Source organism: Alligator mississippiensis, chromosome 2 (genome assembly GCF_030867095.1).
Source record: "Alligator mississippiensis isolate rAllMis1 chromosome 2, rAllMis1, whole genome shotgun sequence".
In the NCBI taxonomy this organism is placed as follows: Eukaryota; Metazoa; Chordata; order Crocodylia; family Alligatoridae; genus Alligator; species Alligator mississippiensis.
This window is the reverse complement of record NC_081825.1, coordinates 253,249,781-253,271,672: the sequence shown is the minus strand read 5'-3', so window position 1 is coordinate 253,271,672 and position 21,892 is coordinate 253,249,781. Positions and strand designations below refer to the sequence as shown.

The following is a 21,892-nucleotide window of genomic DNA, read 5'->3' as shown; positions in this document are numbered from 1 at the left end:
TTGGGTGTTAGTTAGTTAGTTAGTTTGATTCACGCGCCACCCTTCCTGAAAGAGGCTCAGGGCATCTTATAGAAGAGAGCAAAATTAAATTATGAAACAATCAAACAGGACAACCAAACAGAAGAAATAACTTTCCAAAGACAATAGCATATTAAAATAACCCATGAAGCAAAAAACATGCTACATGGTGTCCCAGCCTAGCCTTGCCTGATAAGCACCTGCCATAGACATCTCCAGGCCTTTTCATTAGCCTAGGTAATGACTTTCAGCTAACTGTTTAACCAGTCTAATTGGAGGACGTTCAATGAATAATTTTTTAAAAGATACATACATCCCTAGTTCTCCTCTGGTAAACAGTAACTTTTGTGTTGGGATGGGCACATAGTTATTTAACAGTAACATTTTGCAGTCGAATTGTAGTTTTCGTTCTTTGGTAGTATGTTTTCTGAAATACCCAATTCCAGACTCTCTGCTACTTCCAAATCTCTTGAAATACCCAAGGCCTGCAGTAGTCAATATAGATTTGCACATTTATTTTCCCTTCTCTATTCTATGTCCCATTTTGGTGTGAAGATTTACTCTTTTTCATAAGTATCAATAGTTGTTCATTGAAACTTAGCTACTCAAAGCTTCTTATTTGACTTGTTAACTTCATGAAAATTAGAAACTGCCTTTCCTTCACTCTTTTTAACATGCTTTAATTAACCCCCTGGTTAGTTCATATGAGGTAAGAATACACCTTTTTTTCTAATGAAGACAAGCAAACAGGCTAAGATAGGACTTTATTGGTGTGCCAGTCCTGAGGACATTTTAATTTCTTCTGAAAAAGGGATGATCCAAAAATTCAGGGATCGAGAATATAGTGGATTCTTATCCCAAAGAATAATGATTCTTTTTGAATGAAATTAATCCCCATATTTAATGGGTTGTTTTTGAAATCTGTTATAATCTTGTTTAGATATTGCGTTTTTTATTGTCGTTCTTTCAGCTGAAATCGCATCAGTGTTCTCAGCTTTTGCATAAGTAGGGTTCTGAAATTAAACTGTTTGGCTTTGTCTTCTATACAAAAAAAGTGTATTATTTTTGCAGATTAACTAGCTCCAAGATGAAATCCTGTAACTGTTTCAAAGCTTTACACATCAGTAGGGTTCTGATTTGAGTCTGTTTAGTCTGGTCTTCAGTACAAAAAATATGTATTCTCATTTCATGTTAGCCAACCAAAAGGTTAAGTATTTTGAGTTGAGGTGGTTAGCTGTGTTCCTTTTGAAGTGTAGGGCAGGGTGGCACTTAAGGACTAGTTCTGAGGCATGAGCTTGTGTAGGCAACAGCCCAGTTCCTCAGATGCTATGGGTATTTGGTGTTCAAATCCTCCTTAAGATTTCACTTAAATTAGCAGATTGAGTGAAAGACTAGACCTCTCTATCATTCAAGCAACTTGCAAGTCTTGTATGATCCTTTTCACTATGGCTTTGTTAGATTATGAATATCTATCTGAATTAACTGTCAGATCGAGTCTCTAGCTATATTGCTGCACTTGTTATGAAATGAAAGTATGTGTAATTTATCTAATGTAAATATTTTTGTTTCTGAAGTTTTCTATTAGAGGTTTAAACGAAATATTGCAATGCAAAACAAATTAATGAAGTAGGCTGTTTATCTGTTTTGTGGTAAATGGAAGAAAACAAATCCACTCTCTTGTTTGTCTTTTCAGGCTCGGATAGCATTTTTACAAGGAGAAAGAAAGGGTCAGGAAAATTTGAAGAAAGATTTAGTAAGAAGAATAAAAATGTTAGAATATGCATTAAAACAAGAAAGGTATGTATTTATGCAGATTTTTTAGCTTTTTAGAGGTAACTTCTTTTCATATACATGCTTGTTGCAGCATGTGGATGTTAGTAATATTTCAGAGGATCACTTTAAATAGAGGAACTCCTTGTGTTTTGGCAACGGTTTGACCTGAACTAATAATTTTTAGTTTATTTTGAGGTCCTGAAATATCGTTCTGAAACATGTTCCTAAATCTGAAGCCTATTTTACCAGGTGTTTTCTTAAACGGACTTTTCCTGATGCACAAAAGTAAAGTTTTGTGCTTCTCCTGATGTCACCATAACTGCTATATAACAATTCTGAAACTGTCCTATAGACAAAGAATGATATAATCTATTATGTTCCAGTTTCATAAAGCAAAGGAATAATTGTATAACAAAAAAATTGCAGAGAAATGGAATCTAGCTTCTAACAAATTCCCATAGAAACGGTAAAAACTTTACTGTGCATGTCCAATGCTGTATTAAGCTTTATCAGTTGATAAACATCATTGTTTATAATTGCTAGTCCAATTCTCTATTTGTTTCACAGTGTCAAATGTGCATTTTCCATTTCAAAGAACAGCATTCTGTACAAGTTATTGTTAAAGCTGTAGTGTGCTGTTCCTAAATGAGAGATACTAAAAATTTAAACTTTGTTAGATATATTGTACTTGTTTTTCACCTGTTAAACCAATAATAACATTTTGAGAGAGAGAGCGATTTAAATAGAAATTACTTTCTATTTGTATTTGAATTGGATGAAATCATCACTGTATGTTGACAAAATATAGAGGATGATCATTGGTATATCAGTATCTTTTAAAAAAAAAATTCAGGCAAATATAGAAACAAAACTCCAATACTGGAGTAATACATAGGAATTGCACATGAGATGGAGGTTATTACATATTTACAAAGGAAATAATGTACAGCAATTCTGTAATTTATCTTCTGTAGTATCAATATAATACTTAACGTATTTTACTTTTTAAATAATCTGGGTAGAGACACTGGTTTATTGGCTGGTGGCGAATATATTTAATCTGGAATTGTCTTCACTTTTTTATAGTATAAGAAAAAGTATATCTAAAATGTTTGGTCTTCTTTAATATATTTGCACTTCTGTTTGGTCCCTGTCTATTCTTTTATATGTTTTTGCCCTAAAAGTAATTTTATCTACTAAAGCCCCTGCTCCCTCCATTATTTATCCAGTCCAGTTTCCCTCCCGTGTGGATCCTCAGATCATCATTATTTTTATACCCTTTTAGCTCTCCCCCACCATCGTTAATCCGAGGAGAAAATAGATCTGGGGGTCAAGTAGCTCCGTTTGCTCTCTGCTTCCTCGCACCTTTTTGCTTGGCAGTCTCTTCTCCCTCTTCTTACTGTCATGCCCTGCTCTTTTCTTGAGCATCTAGAAGTGAGGAACAAATTTGAAAACAGTAACCTTGAAATTAGACATGTCTGTAGCAATTTGCATATACTGCCTATACACTTAGTTCAACCAGAATGGGTGCATTTTAGCTTTGAAATTGCTGCAAGTTTTAGCACAGGTACTCCGTAAGCACGCTTTTAAGCAGTGCTTTGGCACTTACTTGTATAGTACAAACCATGCATGATATTAGTCCAAAGCCAAAAGACTCGTAATTTTCCATACAGTTCCTTGGGCTGGGTCCTAGCAGAGTCAACAACATTTTAAGCCAAATGGCCCCCCAGCTCAGCACTGCTCTGTGTGTGTGTACGCTCCAGATACTACTCCCCCCCTTCGAGCGACCACATAGGCCATCAAACTTATCTCTCTACTCCTTGCTGGTACAGACTTTTGGGTCTCCCATAATCCTCATCTATGTGGTGGCTCAGCAGTTAGCCAGACTGTGGGCTGACTTCACCCCAGCCCCTCACTGGGAAACTGATCAGTCTTTTCCCCTTTGGGCCAACACTCTGCCCCTTATGCCCTGAGAGCTGGGCTCTAAAATAGCCGCCCTCATCAAGCTCCTGCCTGCTGCCTGCTCCAGCCCTTAAAGTGACAGGCACCCAAAAGGTGCTGTGTCACACCTGCCCATTTCTCCCAGGACTGCTGGTGCTGGGGCAGGGGCTGCAGCTGTGCTGCTTATCCCAGGGCGCACTCCCCACGGAGAAAGCTGGAGCAGCTCGATGCTTTGATGGTGGCTTGGGGGTGGGTATCATGTCCACTCTGGGTTGCTTGTGCTCAGCACCGCCCCACCCCCCACTCTCTAGCTCTTGAACTTAAGTGGAGGATTAGATGTGGCTCCCCCTGTGAGTAACTCTGGCCATCCCTGTCCTATTCAAATGGTCTGCTCTAACTTATCTTTGTGGTAGGTTTCTATCAGCATGTTTGTCCAGTGCGGGCAATATGTAGTCATGCTTAGTGTTGGCTGCATTTAATCAGCTTAATGATTGGTTTCTATTGCTGAGCATATGCTGCTTTTGGCAACAGTTTAATGATAGTGTATTTAGTGAGATTTCCTTGTATGCAGTTATAAGAAAAGAAGTTTTTCCCCATGCCAGTTATGAGAAGAAACCTTGTTTTGTTTTCAAGTCAATACGATAATCCCTCCATACCCAAGTAGTGAAATCCTTTCTGGGAGGTTCCTGACTCGCACCCTATGGAGTCATTGCTCTGCATAGTTTGTCAGATACTGTTTCCTGAAGGAAATTGTGCAGAGCCATATTTCATGTCCTATATTGTACTATATTTGTACCCTTCATCCACCCTCCTTACCCTTTCCTTTTTGTCTTAGAATATGTCTGTACTTCCCTGTTTTCTTAATTATTTTGGTCCCCAACATTGCTGTTTTATCTTTTTTATTTTCCCTTGTGATATTCCCCCTTCTACGTTTTCATTTCCCTCATATTATTCAGTCCTGCTTAAATTCTTTTGAATACTCCTAGTTTTGTGACTTCTCCCTATCTCCTTGTCCTTGTACTTTGGTATCTTCTTTTTCTGGGGTTAAGAGTTTGCTTTTCAATGGATGTCGAGTCTTAGGCTGTAGTTGCTGTGTGCTGTCCATTAAGTTTAGTTTCTCAAAGATGTTAAGACCTCCTTTCTGTCCTTCTTAATATATTGCTGCTCTTGATGTGTAGAGGTACATTTAGAAGGAAAACCCCATCTGTGTCTTATTTGCTTCTCTGAGAGGTATTGTAATTTTACTCAAATATATCTTTCTCCTTAATGTTGCCTATAACCAGTGAGAATAGAACTGAGAAGTTTCTCCAACCTTCTTCAGAATTTGCTGCTTTTGTTCAAAATGCAACCTGTCTCTTGGTTAGTTTCAATTGGGGTAATGTAGAGCTGTGTGTACAAGGACTAGTTTCTTTGTTTTCATCAGTAGGAATATGAGTCTTCTGCTGGACATCTGTTTTTCACATATTATTCTCTCTGTTTCCTATAATCTCAGTTTTCTTTGCAAGCTGCTTTTTTTTCTTTTTTGAATCATCTTAGTTTTGTTTTGAAGATTTACTGCTAGTTGCAGGTTTCTCTCTTTTACAGTCAGGGTTGTGACCCTGCCCTAAATTTCTTTGATCTCTGCTTTGATTTTTATCAATCTGTGCCTCTATAGAGTATTTTAAAGCTCTGATTTCTGAGATGAACTCACCAAAGTCCTTTCTGGTCAAAGGGACTGTTTTGCCTTTTTCCTTTTCTGCTCTGCCTGTTCTGTTTTTCCTTTGGAACAGCCACCGTTCTGCAGACCCTGTGAACTGTTCTGAATCTTCCAGCAAGCTTCTTCTGGTGAAGCTTAAGTTGCTTCAGTGCTATTGAAAATTTCATTCCACTTCAGAATCTTAGTTTTCTGTGGTCCCTTGGCTTGCAGGAAACAGATCTGTAAAACAAGGAGGGACCAGAAGACCTTCCAGCCAAACACTTTCAGTTTCCTTTAGTAGTTTTATAGGATTGCTTTACCAGACCTACTAGACCAGAGCAGCATAAGAAGAAAACAACCAAAAGTAGATCCTTTTTGTTCTTGATAGTTAGCTTATGTTAAGTATCAGTTGACTATTGGTCTTAGAGGCTTTGCAGCAAGAGCTTTTTCTTATTCTGAAGTAATATAAGGAGTTTTCTTATCCTGTAAAGCTTTCAGTTCAGCCTGGCTGACCAGGCATCTCTAGGAAGAGCACATCACTAGAAACTATAAGAAGTTGGCAGATAAGGATACAGACACATTCTAGCTAACAGATTGTGGCTTATAGTGCAAGCTGGCTGTCACAACTGCTGAGCTTACTGGCCCCTGCTTATAGCACAGGGCTAATCAAGGCCCTCACTTTATTGCTGTTCTTAAATCACATAGAGCAGCGATTCTCAACCATAGGCCCACTGCACTCTAGGGTGCCTTTAGAGCCTTTCAAGGGTGCCAGTGGGCACCATTCAATGTTAGCACTGTTGGGTATGCAAACATAATTCACAAGATAAACCCAGAAATTTCAAACAGGAATCCATAGTGGTAAAAACATTGTCCTGTTTTGGTCTTCCTGAGTTCTTTGCAATAGAAGCATTGCTTTATTATTTTTCCATAGTCAAAATAATGATTGAAAAGTAAGACCTGGCATTTTCTCAGAGGTGCCTCGAGTCTACTGAGGGGTGCCTTTGAGGGTAATATGGTTGAGAGCCATTGCTGTGGAGGGCTGAGAGAGAGAACAGCCCAGGCATACATGTTCAACAAGAATGTGACAAGGAGCCTTTTGATTAGAAGTGATAAATCCCTTTTCCTGTGCCTTTTAACAACTTTTGAGTCAACCCTTATCAAACAATCTTTGGCTTACACTAGAATTCAGTCAGACAAGTTGACATACCATGTAAATGCTTAATTTGCCCTTCCTTCTAGCATGGTCTTGTAGAGCATCTATGAAATTTAGGGAACCAACTTTCATCTCAAAATAGTAAGACTTCAGGTATTGTATACATTTATACCGTATGGTTCTCCTTTTGCCTCAGGAAGGATCTACTGTCAAGGACAAACATTTTGCACCCAAGGCCTGACAATGTAAATTTAAATTACCCAATTTATAAGCAATATCAATCAAAGTAAAACAATTAGTTTTGAAATTTTTTTTAGCCTTGAGAAAATACTGCACAATTTATCTTGGAGGGGTCTCTTCTATATGCGTTACTGGCCATCAATGTAAAGGCAAAGCATTATCCAATTCAGAAAATCTCTATCTCTGATTTATAATCTTCACCATAAATTTAAAAAAGTGCTGCTATATGGTTCTAAGGAGTTAGTTCTTGGGTAAATAGATTTCAGAAGGTAAAAGGTTAGGCTCCTTTCCCCGCTTTATGCTCATTCGGAATGATACAGCTTGAAAGATCCTGTCTAAAATACAGACACAGATATAGGGGGCAGTCTGGTCATATTTTTCACACTTTCAGTAGTTTTTGCAAATTAAAAATTAAGGCCTCCCTCATAGAGGAAATTGTCCCATTCTACTTGCCCAGTATATTTGTATCAATTATACTAGCTGATTGCTTGTTCATTTTGTTTTTTTAAGGTCTCCTCTCTTTCCATGTTATGTTTCCTTTACTCATGACACGCTGCTGGCAGCATTGTTCCATTGAGCAGATAAGGCATTAGACAGTTGTTTTCTAAACCAGTGTATCATTTTTGTTTTCTTGTCATTTGATAAGATAGGGTTGATGTATTCATTAAATGTTGAAAATTGCGTATAAAAACAAACTGAAATAGCACAAAAAACGATAATAAAATCTGCTAGTGTTTGATTAAATTATAATTATTTTCTTTGACAAACTTCCTCTCAAATATGATGCAGTCCTATTTTTGAGCAAAAGTCTTAGTTATTTTGAAACTGTACCTCAAAATCTTTCTTTAAAAACATTTATTTCCCCTTGTTACAGAATTTGCATTGGCTTTCTAAGTTATTGAATGTACTGCTTATTTCATTCATGAATATGGCCAGAATACTTGGCACACTTTCAGAAAGCATTCTGTAAAATAGTATTTCAGTCAAAACTCACCAGGTCAAATACTATTTATAAAGTGTGAACTAATTTACAAGCTAAGAATAAGAATAATTTGTATCAATGTATTTTATTTGAAGAAGTCCAGAGCTTAGACACACAAGAGGTGCTAGAAGTCTGAGGTTTAATTTCTTACCTTAGAGAATGCAGTACAAAAAAAATTAAAATGGTACACTGAGAAATACAGATTAGCAATTTTAAGAATAGCCAAGGTTCCATATGATTAAAAATCAACGCAGTTGAACACAAATACGTTTTAAAAAGGGAAATATCTCTTAAGGCTTAAGTTGTGCCCAGAATTCTGTGTTGTACAGCAGTTAAATATCTTCTTCTGTGGCAATCCCTTACAGTTGAGGATTATTGTCTTCCATGATTGCCGTATCTGTGCATTGGAAGATGGCTGATGAGGCCTATCTGGGATTGATAGACTCTACTGCAGCTTGGACATGTGTTTCTGTGTGGGGTGGGTGGCTGGATTCTTGATTTGGTCTGTGATGTGAGGTTTCTGCCACTTTGGCTTTTTCATCTCCTGATGTACAGGTCATCTCTTAACTGTCAGACAGTTTCCGTTACATTATTATTAAACATATAATTGTGTGTTTCCATTGCTGATCATTTTGTCAAACTTTAACTGTTGACATTTTTGATGCCAGGTACCTGCTTTACCCTTGGTTTGGTTTTGTTTTGTTTTGTTTTTTTTGGGGGGGGGGGGTTGTCAAGTTTCAACCAAAATGGCTTAGCTTTTCAAGAGAATGAGATTAGTAGAATACTTTGTTTCTCCTATGTGTTGGGATTGAAAAGTTAGAGGATAGAAAGTTAGAGAAGGAGAACAGATATAAAATGTCTTGTCAGTGATATCAGGCAAAAGAGAGAATGAGAGGAGGGAAGGGAGATGGTCATGTCAGATCTTGTTTCTTTTTCTGTTTTAAAGAAGTTCATAGAATCATAAATAAGTAGGGCTGGAAAGAACCTCCATAGGTTATTTATTCCAACCCCCTGCCTTAAGGCAGGATCATTCCTATCCAAACCATCCTATACAGATCCATTGTCTAACCTCTTAGCAAAACTACACAGTCAATCCTGACCCAACAGAAGATATAACAGCCTAATCTGCCTCAAGTAAAACGGGGAGACTGGTGGCTGTTGTCCTGCTACAGTAAAGGTGGTTAATATACACTCCATCTCAGAAAGAGGCCACTTCCCCAGCTATAGAGGAAGGCAAAAATCGCCACAGTCCATATCAGTCTCACCATGCGGTAAAATTCTTTCCTGACCCCAGATATGATGATCAGCCTGACCTTGAGTAGAGCAGGAAGACCCTCTAACCAGGAACCCTCCAGCTTGTCCCAGCTGGGAGCATTGGCACATCCCAGTAAAGATTTCCAGCCTTGGCTGCAGCCAATACCCAGTTCCTCTGAGGAAAGCTTAAAAATACCCTAACACATATGGTAGCAGGGGAGCATGAGGGAAAGAGTTGTTGAGATCCTGTTAAAGAAAGGAGGGGTGGGCAAGGGTCTGAGGTGAAGTCAAATGAGGTCAGGCTTGTCCAACATATGGGCCACCATGTGGCAGTCAAAGCTGTTTTCTGAGGCCCCAGGTGCTGCAACCGGAAACGAAAGTAAACACTCTACTTTTGTTTCGGGGGGGTGATGTGATACTGCTTCCTGTGAGGTCTTTGAATATAGCTTGCTGGCCCACCGGGTGATAAAAAGTTCCCGATCCGGCCCCACATTCAAAAACTTTGGACACCCTTGAGGTAGATAATCATGAGCAGATCCAGGATTTTGGAAATGGGGGTGCAGAATGTGTGGCACAGCATGACATGGTTTTTTTTTTAGTTAAAGAGAAACTACAAGTCTTACTAATATGCCAAGGGACTATTGCTATATTGTTCACTTTAAGATCAGAGCAAAAACAAATATACCATGTTTACTTGAGTACAGGACAAGGCTCTTTTCCTCTAGTCAGCGTGGGGGGGAAAAGCCCTTTAACTTGTATTTGCATACAAGTAAACCTCATGAAATACTTTGTCTATTATTAAACTTGAGCCAAAAGCAGCATGTGTTTAGTAATGGAAACCAATTATGAAGTTGAATAAAAGCAACGAACACTGAGTGCGTCTATAAAACACATGGCCCATATTGGGCAAACACACTGATGGGAACTTCTTCTTTTTTTTTGGCTCTTAAAAAATACTAGGTTGGTGTTCCCTCAACAGGGAACTGGCACTGGGCCTTGAAGTACCACAATACCTGGCTAGCCCTAACTTTCTCCCCTTGATGCCAAAAATGCTATGTTTGATATGCTGATGGGAGCCTACTACAAGGATAAGTTAGTGCAGCCCATTTGAATAAGATGGATCATAGTGCCCATTGAGTGTAGTCCACCTCAGCAGCTACTTTTTTTGTGGTCATGGAGAGCCACTGCATTGCATACATTTCAACATAGGTGACATGTAGGGGTGGACACCGGGGGGGGGGCAAGCACATGTACCCCCTGAGAGTGCTGGTGCCCCCCCTGAGAGCAAGCGCTCTGGCTAGTAGGGGGTCATGGAGAGCACTTGTACCCCCCCCTGAAATTGTCTCTGCTGGTGGGATTTTGGTGGTGGAAGTCCCAAGACTTCTGCTGCCCCTGTACCGCATGCAAAAGTGTAAGGACACCCTGCCCTGCACCCCACTCCCGGTTGTGCCCTGCTGGTGCCCTCCCAAGCTTGGGAGGCACCAGTTGCCCATGCGCTTGGGGACCCTCCCCCGGTCAGTAATCAACTGCTGATGTTGTCTTCCCTCCCTCCCCTCCCCCCCCCCCCCCCCCGGATCAGAAGGCATCAGTCGCCCATACATTTTGACTTCCTCTTCACTCACACAGGTGAGCTGTGCCTTTCATTCCCATTTCCAGTAATTCCTGTTTCTTCATCAGCCCTAAATGTCTGGCAAACATCACCAAACGGTGCCCCAAAGAGTTCACCCAGAACCCCTCTTTCACCCTCTCTCTCAGCCTGGCACATATGATTAGTGTAGCCCTGACCTCCATGAGGTGGAACCAGACCAGCTTGCCCTGTAAATGTTGGAAGCTTTGTTGGATGTTGGAAATGTTACAAGCTTGCATGTAAATGTTTGGAAGTTCCTAGGATTTGTGACAAGAACACACGGTTCTAGTCATGGATGGGGGGCTAATTAGCACATGGATCCTTTTTTGGCAGGTATCTGGAGAACCCCCGCCCCCTGCTTAGCTGTAGGGTCAACATGGTTTGAGACACTGTTGACTATGCTGGAGCTCAGCCCAGTGAACTGTATGGAAAATCATGAGCCTTTCTGGCTTTGAACTAATATAATGCATGGTTTGTACTATATAGAAGTGGGTGCCAAAGTGCTGCTTAAAAGTGTGCTTGTGGAGTGCCTGTGTTAAAGCTTGCAGCAGTTTGAAAAAAGGTAAAATTTATCAATTCTGGATGTAAGTATATGGATACTGCATGCAAATTTACTAGAGCTATGCTTTAATTTCAAGATCAGCGTTTTCAAAATTTCCTTCACTTCCATGTGCTGGGGTGGGGGAGGATCTGACAGCAAGGAGTGGGGGAAAAGGCTGCAGGGGGGAAAAATTGGAGGTAGGCAGAGGGCAAGGGGCTTTCTGACTCCCCAGATTTATTTTCTCTGCTGTAGCAGTGGGAGGGGAACAAATTCAAGACAGACATACAATAATTAAATTCTATACCTAGACAATTGCAACAACTTTATACATTTTCCATAAATAGAATCTAATTATTGGGGAGTTGTCTTATTATCAGGGGTGTCTTCTGTTTGAGTAAATATGGTAACTATCTGGGTGTGCACTAATTTGCTAGATTATATATAAAGGAGACCAGTGGCTGCCATGGTTCTCCTGCCTTATCTGTGGCAGTTTAAGGTGTTGTGTCTTGTTTTGCGATAGTCTTCTCTTCTTCCCCCCCCCCCCCGGCTTCTCTCCTGGTAATTAGCACAGAATGCAAGTGTGGGGCTTATTCAGAGTAAATTACTTAGCTAGTTGCAGCTGCAAGCGTAAATAATCCATAAATAATGGTGTTGAAAAGCTTTTTATTAGCTGACATTGCTTCATAGATAGCATATAAGCTCTCTGCAACAGTTTCTTTGATTATAAGAATATAATATACAATATAAGAATGTGATTGTGAGATACAAACACCAATATATTTTGAAGCTAACATGTAATTTTATAGTTAACATCGATATTGTCTTAAATTTCATATTTACTGTACCAGTGTTACCCAAGTGAAAACATTGCAATATATCTTTTATATAAATTTTATCTGTAATTGTAAGATGTTTGAATTTGGTTTTTTTCCCCTTTATGTTGACTTGTTAAATATATTGTGTTATCCTTTTTTTAGGGCAAAATATCATAAATTAAAATATGGCACAGAACTGAACCAAGGTGACTTGAAAATGCCAACTTTTGAATCAGGTAACTCTTGGAAATCGTTTCTTTCAGTTTAATTCTTTTTTGGCTGCTTGCAGACAAAAAAACCCCCCAAAAACAAGCTTTATGGGAAGCAGCGGCACATTACTTTGACTTAACTCCACAGTGTCTGTATAAATCATGTGCTTCAACGGGGCTTTGTGGCAGTTTTATCTAATAGCTGATTCAATCAACTATTAGATAAAAACGCTAAAAAAGCCCCCAGTAAAGCACCTGATCTATACAGATGTTGAGCGAGCTGGGTCCAACTAACATGCTGCCTTTTTTCTGGGCATGTGCTAGGATTGGCATGGGAGCACACAAAGTTTAAAGTAAAGTGCTGTTTTTGGGTGGGAGATGCATTTTTTTAATGTCTGCAGGCAGCCTTTCTGCCTACTCTGAGATTTGATTCTTAGGCAACTCCTAGCCATTATAACGTATTTATAATTAATAGGAAGAAAATTAAGTTTTGAAAATAGTTTTTTTTTTGTTTTATTTTTGTGTTTTTGTTCTAGCAAGGTATGTAACCCTAGTATTTGGCAGTTAGCATATTTGATCTTTAAATAGAAAAAACTTCAGTTCCCTGCTTCTTTCAGAAAGATTAGGAAATGAAATAGGTTTTGATAGTTGACAGGTGAAGTCAGTTCTGCAAGTTTTGGTCTTTACCAAGTTTTGGTCTTTCTTCTTCTAAGACCTTTTTGTTGAAGGATTTTGTTCATTTATTGTAACATTTCACTGTTGTATACACTGGTTTAGAAAAAAAACTAGAAAACTGTAACTGAAATAAAAATATAGGAATTTCTACATTGTGATATTTGCTATTGTCATTTCTTATTTTAATAATGTAAAATAGGATATTTCCTTTTTTTCTTGGAAAGTGCATTGTAGGGTTTTTTAACTCAGACTTCTACCAACTCATTTTGTTATAGTAAACTGATATTAAACATGCCACTTGAAAAGAGAATTAGAATGAATCATTCTCATAAGTGATCTGCCTACAGCTATTTAGGTAATTCTGAAAGAAATAGGAAAGTTATGAGCAATTGAATACACGTATGTAACACATAATAAATAAAACTGTGCGAATAATGCCAGTTCATCAGCTTAGCTTTAGAAAATTTATGATGCAGGCTAAAGGCTTTTTAACCCACATGCGCGCACACACACCTACCCCCCCTCCCCCACATCCTCTCTTCTGCGTACAACCCCACGCCACCAACCCTCCCACATACAATAGACAAGAATAAGACTTTATTTTGAGATGTTATGCAATTACTTCTATATACACTACTCAAACATAGATCAGGGCAAAAATATTTTTGAAATAAAATTAGTATGTTATAGATGCTTTGATTTTAATATATGATTTGTTTTTATAATTCGTTAAAATTATATCTTCTGAAAGATTTTGTGTGCAGCCCTTGACAGCTCACAGAATCTCATTAACTCATTAACCTCCAACTGAAATAATTGCCCACCCCTGCTTTAACCAGTAAATAGTGTTTTAGTATAGTCCTTATTCTGTGTAACAATATGTTGTTTTTAATAATGTTATAATCAAAGTCAGAACTTTAATTGACTAATTTTGATCTTATAATCATGACTGTGCAGGGTGGATTTGATTTAAATCATATTGATTTAGATAAGATTTAAATCACTGATAAGGAAGCCTCGATTTGATCAGTTTTCTACAAAAAGTGCATTCTTGTTGTTTGACACAACCTTCATTAAAATATTCCCGGACAGGATCTCTTTTACAGCGTTGCAAGCCTGCTGCCCTGATAGGTTTTCCCTTTTCTCATACCATTCACTCACTAGATCTCAAATCAGTGGAGAGACTATACTAAGAAATGTATCCTTTAAGACTTCTGGAATATTCTGCTCAAAATGTTTATATTCTGTTTCTACTGCCCCTTCCTCCTTGCGTTTATCTGCAGACTCCTCCTCCTTGCCCAGATCTACTCTACCTCCAACAATCCTCTGTTCATTTACTTTCTTGAAATTTTGCACTTTTAGAGAGTGGTAAGGGCTTGACTGTACGCAAACTTGCAGAGGGACAATAGGACTGATGGGTAGGTAATTAGGTCTGTTAATCTCTTATCTCCGTATACCACTGTTAACAAGGATGTTATCTCTGGAGGCACAAGCAACAGTTTGAAAAGTGAAACTAAGTATCACAGAGATGCTTAATGGGATCTAGACTGAGCACTGAGTACCACTGGGTAGAGTGGTTTCTTTAATATTTACTAATCTATAGAGGAGCCTTTGGGTACCCCATAAGATCGGACCCCTAATATAGTCCATGGTCTGTTGTGACCTATTTATATAAAACTTCTCTAAAAAAGTTATATGAATATATTGTCTCAGATAGTATATAATTAGAAGTTGTAGTCCCCATTCCATAATGATATCTTTGAGCTCTAATATAGTTTTAATTTAAGTTATCTTTATATTAAAAAAAAAAAATCACACACGCACACACGCACGCACGCACACCCCCTTAACCAAAAAAGTACAATTAAATAAAATCTGATTTGAATTAACAAAAATCTAACTTTTTAATTTAAAAAAAAATTTTTGATTTTTAGCTACCCTGTGGCTGTGGAATGTGGATTTTCTAAAGGACCCTAGTTGGGTGCAGCATTGGGTCTGGCAAATAGATAACTAAGCTGATAAAATCTGTTGTGTCTGTATTGTCTCAAAAGGTTAAAAGATAGTTTTAGTTTACCTGTATTGTACAAGGAGGAAGAAAATTATTAAGTGACATTGGTTTATATCTTTTCAGAAGAAACCAAAGAGACGGAGGTTCCTACAGTACCTCAAAATAGTCAACTGACCTGGAAGCAAGGCAGACAGTTATTAAGACAGTAAGTAATATAATTGAGTATCTGTTTGTATACTCAAGTTTTTCTTCTAAAGCGTTAAAACACCTCACTTTGCTGTGTGAATTTGCGTTGTCAGAGTGGTCAAATATTAGGTGGCCATGCATGATTTGCTAGTCTCAGTTTTTTTTAAAGCAGTGGGCGTCAAGCTGTGGCTGCCTTACAGTTGACACTCTTGTAAATGATATCAGGAGCAATCCATGGGCAAGTGGATTTTGATATAGAAATTCTTTTAATACATGACATGGGAAGAAAATTGATTTTACTATCTTGTCTTTTAAAAATAGAAGCCTGGGTACATAAATTTCTATTGTTTCTCATTAATTTTGTCCTTTCATTCCCCCAACCTATTTAGGTATCTTCAGGAAGTCGGTTACACAGACACAATATTGGATGTACGGTCCCAGAGGGTAAGATCTTTACTTGGGCTCTCCAGTTCAGAACCAAATGGTTCAGTGGAGACAAAGAACTTAGAACAGATCCTTAATGGAGGTGAATCTCCTTCATCTAAGCAAAAGGGACAGGAAATCAAAAGGTAGGTGAATAGATGTTACTTTTTTTTAATGTTTGATTATTGGATAATGTTGACCTATTTTTATTAGTAATGTGTTATTTCAGACAGGCAGCTTTGGTATTTTGGTATTGAGAAATTGATTAGGCTTTTATAAACTTCATATATTACCTGTTTATAGTTAGTTGTATGTGTTGGTCAGTTAATATTCATATAGTACAGCTGAGTTCACGAGAGTCCACAATTTTAATTATTTTAGAAGCGAATTATAAACATAAGTGAAATTTATTAGTATATTTTTCATGTCTTTAAGCTTCAACTATGAATATTAATTGGACATTGTGTAAAAATTAGGCTTAACGCTTTAAGGTGGTATCAGTTTTGACACTTTACGATGGTGCTATTCATTCATTAATCTATGTAGGGAATTATTGTATAGTGTCTTTCTCCAAGAGTAATCCCTTGCAGTTGTATTTTTTTGTTGTGTATAAAACTTTTAAAAATGATTATATAAAGGTAGACAGCAAATAAATGCGTGACTTAATCACTTACATTTCTTCTCTAATCTCATGAACATTTTTTATAGGAACTCTGGTGATGTTCTTGAAACGTTTAACTTCTTAGAAAATGCAGATGATAGTGATGAAGAAGAGGAGAGTGATATGATAGAAGATATTGCAGAAGGAAAGGAAAAACATCGGATAAATAAAAAACACAAAGTAAAGATCTTTTGTTTTTGTTGACTTTTGGTCATGTACATCTGAAATTTACTAAGACTTGTGCTTTTAAAATACCCTGAAGAAACTTGTGTTCCTAATAGAAGTAAATACATTTGGCTGAATAGGTTAACTTTTCTTGTACTCCCCTGCAACCTTTTGTGCATATGTAAGTAAATACATTTGGTTTATTTTTTTCCAGAATTTGAAATGCTTTTCAAACAAGCTTAACTGGTGCTTGTATCGTTCTTTTGAGTAGTTGTAATCTGCTTACCAAACCAGCATCTCCTACATGCAATTAAGACTTCTGGCCCAGATTTATTCTGCTCAAAGATGCAATTATCTTCTATTTTGTTTCTGTACATCCCCCAAACTCTCCCCCAGAGCCTTTGTTTTACTCTGTTAAAAATTTTAACATTAACAGTTTATTTGGTAATCTCACAGCGGTGCTCTCTGTTGCCATAGAGGAGAGCAAAATTTAATCTCTCCTAATTTTCATATTAATTCAACCATTTTGGAGTAGTTCCAAAGACTTCTATTTGCTTCTCAGTTGAATGGTTACTTGGCTGTTATCACAATAGAAGGGGTAGTGTCAGACTGTGTATACTGTAGTAGAACTTGACAGGGTAAAGAGCAAGTGTGAACCAAATGAGAAGAAACTTAATAGTACAAGAAAAAAAAAAAGACTGAAGATGTGCTTGTTTCTTTGTTGCCAGTCAGATGGGGGTAAAAATCGCACTAGGAAATGGAAATTATTTTCTTTATTCTTGTGATCTTACTTCTTCTGCCCAAGCAGCCTTTAAGCCATTGCACAGATATGTCCTGCCTCCTGCACGGCTCCTGGTGGAACCTGAGGCATGTTGGGAGCAGGAGAGAATTCTCCTATAGCTGCAAGGTTGTGCCTGCCTGTCTCACCAATCAACTGATTGATGGGATTGATGGTGGGGAGGAATTCTTCTGGGTCTGGAATGCTAGTGGGACCTCTATGGTCTGCTGTCCCGCATCTACCTCCTGCTGCAGTCCTCCAGGTTGAACCAGAGAGGTTCATCTTCTTTCACAGTGGGAACCCTCCCTGTGGTCCTGGAGGGTTCCTGCCTCAGGAGAATTTTTCCCTCACTGCCAGTGAGCTGATTGGTAGCACAGGGGACAGAGTCCCATGGCAGCTATCAAGTAGCCTGTGCTTTGTCCCTGTGCCTGCCTCTGTCCTCTGGGCATTGCCATGTCCCCCCTACCCCGTGAAGCATACAGGTGGTCAGACAAGATAGGGAGGAAGAAATCTTCCTCACAGGTAACCGACATAACTTTTTGATCTTTTAGAGTCATTTTTCTTCCACAAGAAAGTTTTGTAACATCTGTGGGCTCTCCTTTTTGTTCCAGGAAAAAGGCTTTTCTCCCAGAACAAATGAAATGTCTGTAGCAACCTTAGTTTTCCTTTATGATTTCCCATTCTCAGGTCAACTTTTTGGTAGACTAGACTATATTGCCTGTCTCATTAACCCTTTTCTCCTATTTAGAAACTTGCTTGAATCTTGTAGTTTCTAGGTAAAAGTTAGGTGTGGTATTTTTAGTCTATGGTGGTATATACTGGAGAGCTGTACGTTATTTTTGCTTACCGAATATCTCTGCAGCTTGATACCCTTTGGCTATAGTTCGTTTTGCTTTCATTTAAATAGCTAGAGTGTCTAAAAGTCTTGACCCTGACTTACTGGAAACTTGGCTTTTGCTTAAAGTGCTGTATTTTTGTAATTGATAACCAACTGTCTGCTGTTTTTCAAAGATGAAGAGTTGGTTTAAATGGATGTGAAGATGATGGATAATTCTCCAGTTTGAGTAATAATCGTAATACTTTTGTATTGCAGAAATAAGTAACAGTAAGATGATTTGAACAACTGATTGTCTTGTTTTGTCCAAGCTATATTTAACATTTAATTGCAACTGGAATAGGAGGACAGGTTTGGGGTTTTTTGTTTTGTTTTGGTTTTGGGTTGTTTTTTTTTTTTTTGACCACTGCAAAATATAGATTGTTTTTAAGGCTTTTTACAGACTTCTTAGTAAAGCATGAAAAGTGGCTAGATATACCAGTTGGTGACTTTTCCAAGTAAGAAAAGAGGAAAATAAATAATACTTCAGCAAACTAAAGCAAATATCGGTCTTTACTTGATGAAGATTGATAGAATATATTGTATATTTAAAGTACTTCTAAGAAATGTGTGCCTCACTGTTTGCTGGTCTTATTGATGATGTTTTTTCTTGCTACTAAGTCTTAATTTAAATTCCTCATTTCTTACTCACTTGAGATTACTTTTATAGGAGAAAATTTGCTGCTTGTTTAATAGTACGCATTTCCCTAAAACTCAGAGAATACATATATTGTGTTGACTTCCTTTGCAGATTGGTAATGAAGGTCTAGCTGCTGACCTTACTGACGACCCTGATACTGAAGAAGCTCTGAAAGAGTTTGATTTTTTAGTGACAGCAGAAGATGGAGAGGGAGCTGGAGAAGCACGAAGTTCAGGGGATGGAACAGAATGGGGTAAGAAATTAACTGAATGACATTTAGCAACATACAACGACTTTCATAACAGTACATGTGAGTTGCACTACATGTTAAGATGGAATGGATGTGTGAATGTTTGTGGTGATTAGGTGTTGGCAAAGTAAATGTTAAGTTAGATACATATGACATTGGCTGTTGAAACTTTTATACTCGTACCATGTGAGACTAGTTACAATGATTAAACTTCAAATCCAGCTTTGATTTGCTGTTGAGGGCAGTTTCTTTCTGTATTTTTTGTTTTTTCTGGTCTCTGCTTTTGAACATACCAATTTCCTTTCTGGGATCAGCATTTTTTTTTCTTTACCAGAAAGTGCTGGAATTGTACATACCTGTCTGAGCTAAGTCAGTTTTCAAATATATGCTTTGTGTTTGTTATTGATCAGGATTTATGTTTATAGTTGGATTTCCCCTCTAAATATTTTTCCTGTAGGAGTTAGAAGAATTATGAAAAAGACCCAGTACATTATTTTTTGTCCACATATTGAGATGCTAACTAATTTCTTGGTAGAATCAGTAATAGATGTTCTTTATATGGCTGCATCTGTATTTAAGGTAGAAATTAAACTAAAATACTGATTGCTGCCCTGTGAAATTCAGGAGCAGATGTATGTCTCTCTGGCATATCAAAATTGGATAATAGTCTTAAAAAACCAAAACAAGTCCCCCCCTGACAAAAAGAACAACACAAAGAAGTGGTTGTAGAGGGAGAAAACTTTACTAACTGTACTTTTCACAACTGGAGATCCTGGTTCCACATGCAGTTGTATTGTAACAGATGTGTATGGGCTCTGCAGTTGAAGCAAAATTGACAGTGTCAGCAAAGGTGACTTAGAATAATGATCTTGGAGGCTGGGCTTGAAGGGTTGTGGTGTAGTACAGAGGCTGTTTCAAAGTTTCCATAGTACTTTGATATCATTGAGCAAAAAGGATATAAAGCCCTCTGCAACAATGCAATGCCTGGCTAAAGCATCTGGTCTGAATGTGACTGTGGCAGGAATTGGAGAGTCTATCCCTTCATTTAGCAGTTTGTTCTAATGATTGATTATCTTCCCAGTTTAGAGTTTAACTTCTTTTCCATTTGAAGTTGTTTTTTTTAAACTTCAGCTTCTAGCTGGAAGTTTTGATTATATTTTTGGGTTGAACAGCTCTTGAGTATTATCTTCCTGCTTTGTTATTCCACTTTGTGTTTTTGCCCACAACACTGTGAAAATTACACCTTTTAAATCTTCCCTTTCTTCCCAAAACATACCTGTTTCCTCTCAAACTAGATGTTTGCCTATTATTACGGTCTCACGCCTCTTTCTCCTTAATATGCATAATATTTTGAATAATGTTGTGTACACTCTCTCCTTTGATGCAATGTTAGGACCTAATTTAATTCAGTTGCATTGTCAATCAGTTTTATAGTAATATAATTCTATTCACTTCAGTGTTATTCCTTATATAAGCTGGAATAGTTGAGGATCCATTCAGTCTGGTATTAAACATTCCTTTTCTTTCCAAAAGTTACGGTATTTACAATTTCAATTTAGTTTTTATTTTGCACAGATGTTAAAGAACATGATACTGTATAATATCAGAATTGCATGTAGTATTCCAAATGTCCTACTTTACTGCCTGTTATAATTGTGGGCTGATATGACTGGATTTGTATTCATTTGCCTTATTATATAACTAAACTTGAAATTACTTTTTTTCTTAAGATGTTCTAAGCTATCCATAGACAAATAGATTTCCTCCACGTAAACACAGATCCTTTTTCTCCAAGAAAACACAGAACTTCTTGTCTTTTTTTCTTCTAAACACCCTACACCATCAATATTCTTAAATAAATTCCAATTACTACTTTCACAATTCTTCTTCTTCTTTGCACATATATACTTTCAAATTTTTGACTTGTTTTCTATGTGCAAATCTCTAGACCTGCTATCTAGAGATGCCAATAGCATATTATTAATGAGCTGTATTGGCCACTACCAATCAGATTCCGATGTGCAGCCAGGCATCATGGAGAGTGGCATCCAGCTGGTAAGTCTGTTGGGAGAGGGAAGGGGTATGGCGTGGGGGGGAGGGGGGGGCAGAATGAGGCCCACGCAGTGAGGGAGGGAGTGGGGCTGGGGCAGGCACTGCACAGCCGGGGCGGAGCACAGGACAGACTTAAAAGATTTCATAGATTTCACGGACATTAGGGCTGGAAGGGACCTCGGAAGATCGAGTCCAGCCCCCTGCCCGAAGGGCAGGAAGTCAGCTGGGGTCATAGGATCCCAGCAAGATAAGCATCCAATTTACTCTTGAAGGTGTTCAATGTAGGTGCTTGATGCACCTCTGATGGCAGGCTGTTCCAGACCTTGGGGGCTTGGACAGTAAAGAAATTCTTCTTTATGTCCAGCCTGAAATGGTCTTGCAGTAGTTTATAACCGTTTGACCTTGTCATCCCTTGGGGTGCTCTGGTGAACAAACGTTCCCTCAGATACTAGTGGTCACCCCTGATAAACTTATAGGTGGCCATCAGATCACCCCTGATCCTGTGCTTTTCCAGACTAAAGAGCCCCATGGCTCTCAGCCTGTCGTCGTAAGGTCTGTTTTCCTGACCTCTGATCATGCGTGTGGCTCTTCTCTGGACTCCCTCAAGCTTCTTCACATCATTTTTAATTGTGGAGCCCAAAACTGGACGCAGTACTCCAGCTGTGGCCTCACCAAGGCCAAGTACAAGGGGAGAATGACGTCCAAGGATTTGCTTGAGAAGCATTTATGGATGCAAGCCAGCGTTTTGCTCACTTTACTAGCCGCAGCATCGCACTGCAGGCTCATGCTCATTTTGTGGTCAATGATGACCCCCAAGTCTCTTTCTTCCATAATGCTAGCCAGTGTAGCGCTGCCAAGCCTATAAGCATGCTGCAGGTTTTTCCTCCAAAGGTGGAGAACCTTGCATTTTTCAGTGTTAAACACCATCAGGTTCTCATCCACCCATTTGCTG

The 21,892-nt window shown here is 38.3% G+C and overlaps 1 protein-coding gene across 3 annotated transcripts in view; it reads left to right on the top strand.

Annotated features, from left to right (window-relative positions):
* Positions 1–21,892, top strand: part of STRN3 (striatin 3) — a 123,572-nt gene that overhangs the window by 37,903 nt on the left and 63,777 nt on the right. For all 3 annotated transcript variants that reach the window (XM_019488689.2, XM_059723026.1, XM_059723027.1), the window contains exons 2-7: positions 1,712–1,815; positions 12,182–12,255; positions 15,035–15,116; positions 15,487–15,666; positions 16,229–16,361; positions 18,750–18,891. In XM_019488689.2, coding sequence (XP_019344234.2) covers positions 1,712–1,815; positions 12,182–12,255; positions 15,035–15,116; positions 15,487–15,666; positions 16,229–16,361; positions 18,750–18,891 — 715 coding nt within the window. The remainder of the gene's footprint in view (positions 1–1,711; positions 1,816–12,181; positions 12,256–15,034; positions 15,117–15,486; positions 15,667–16,228; positions 16,362–18,749; positions 18,892–21,892) is intronic.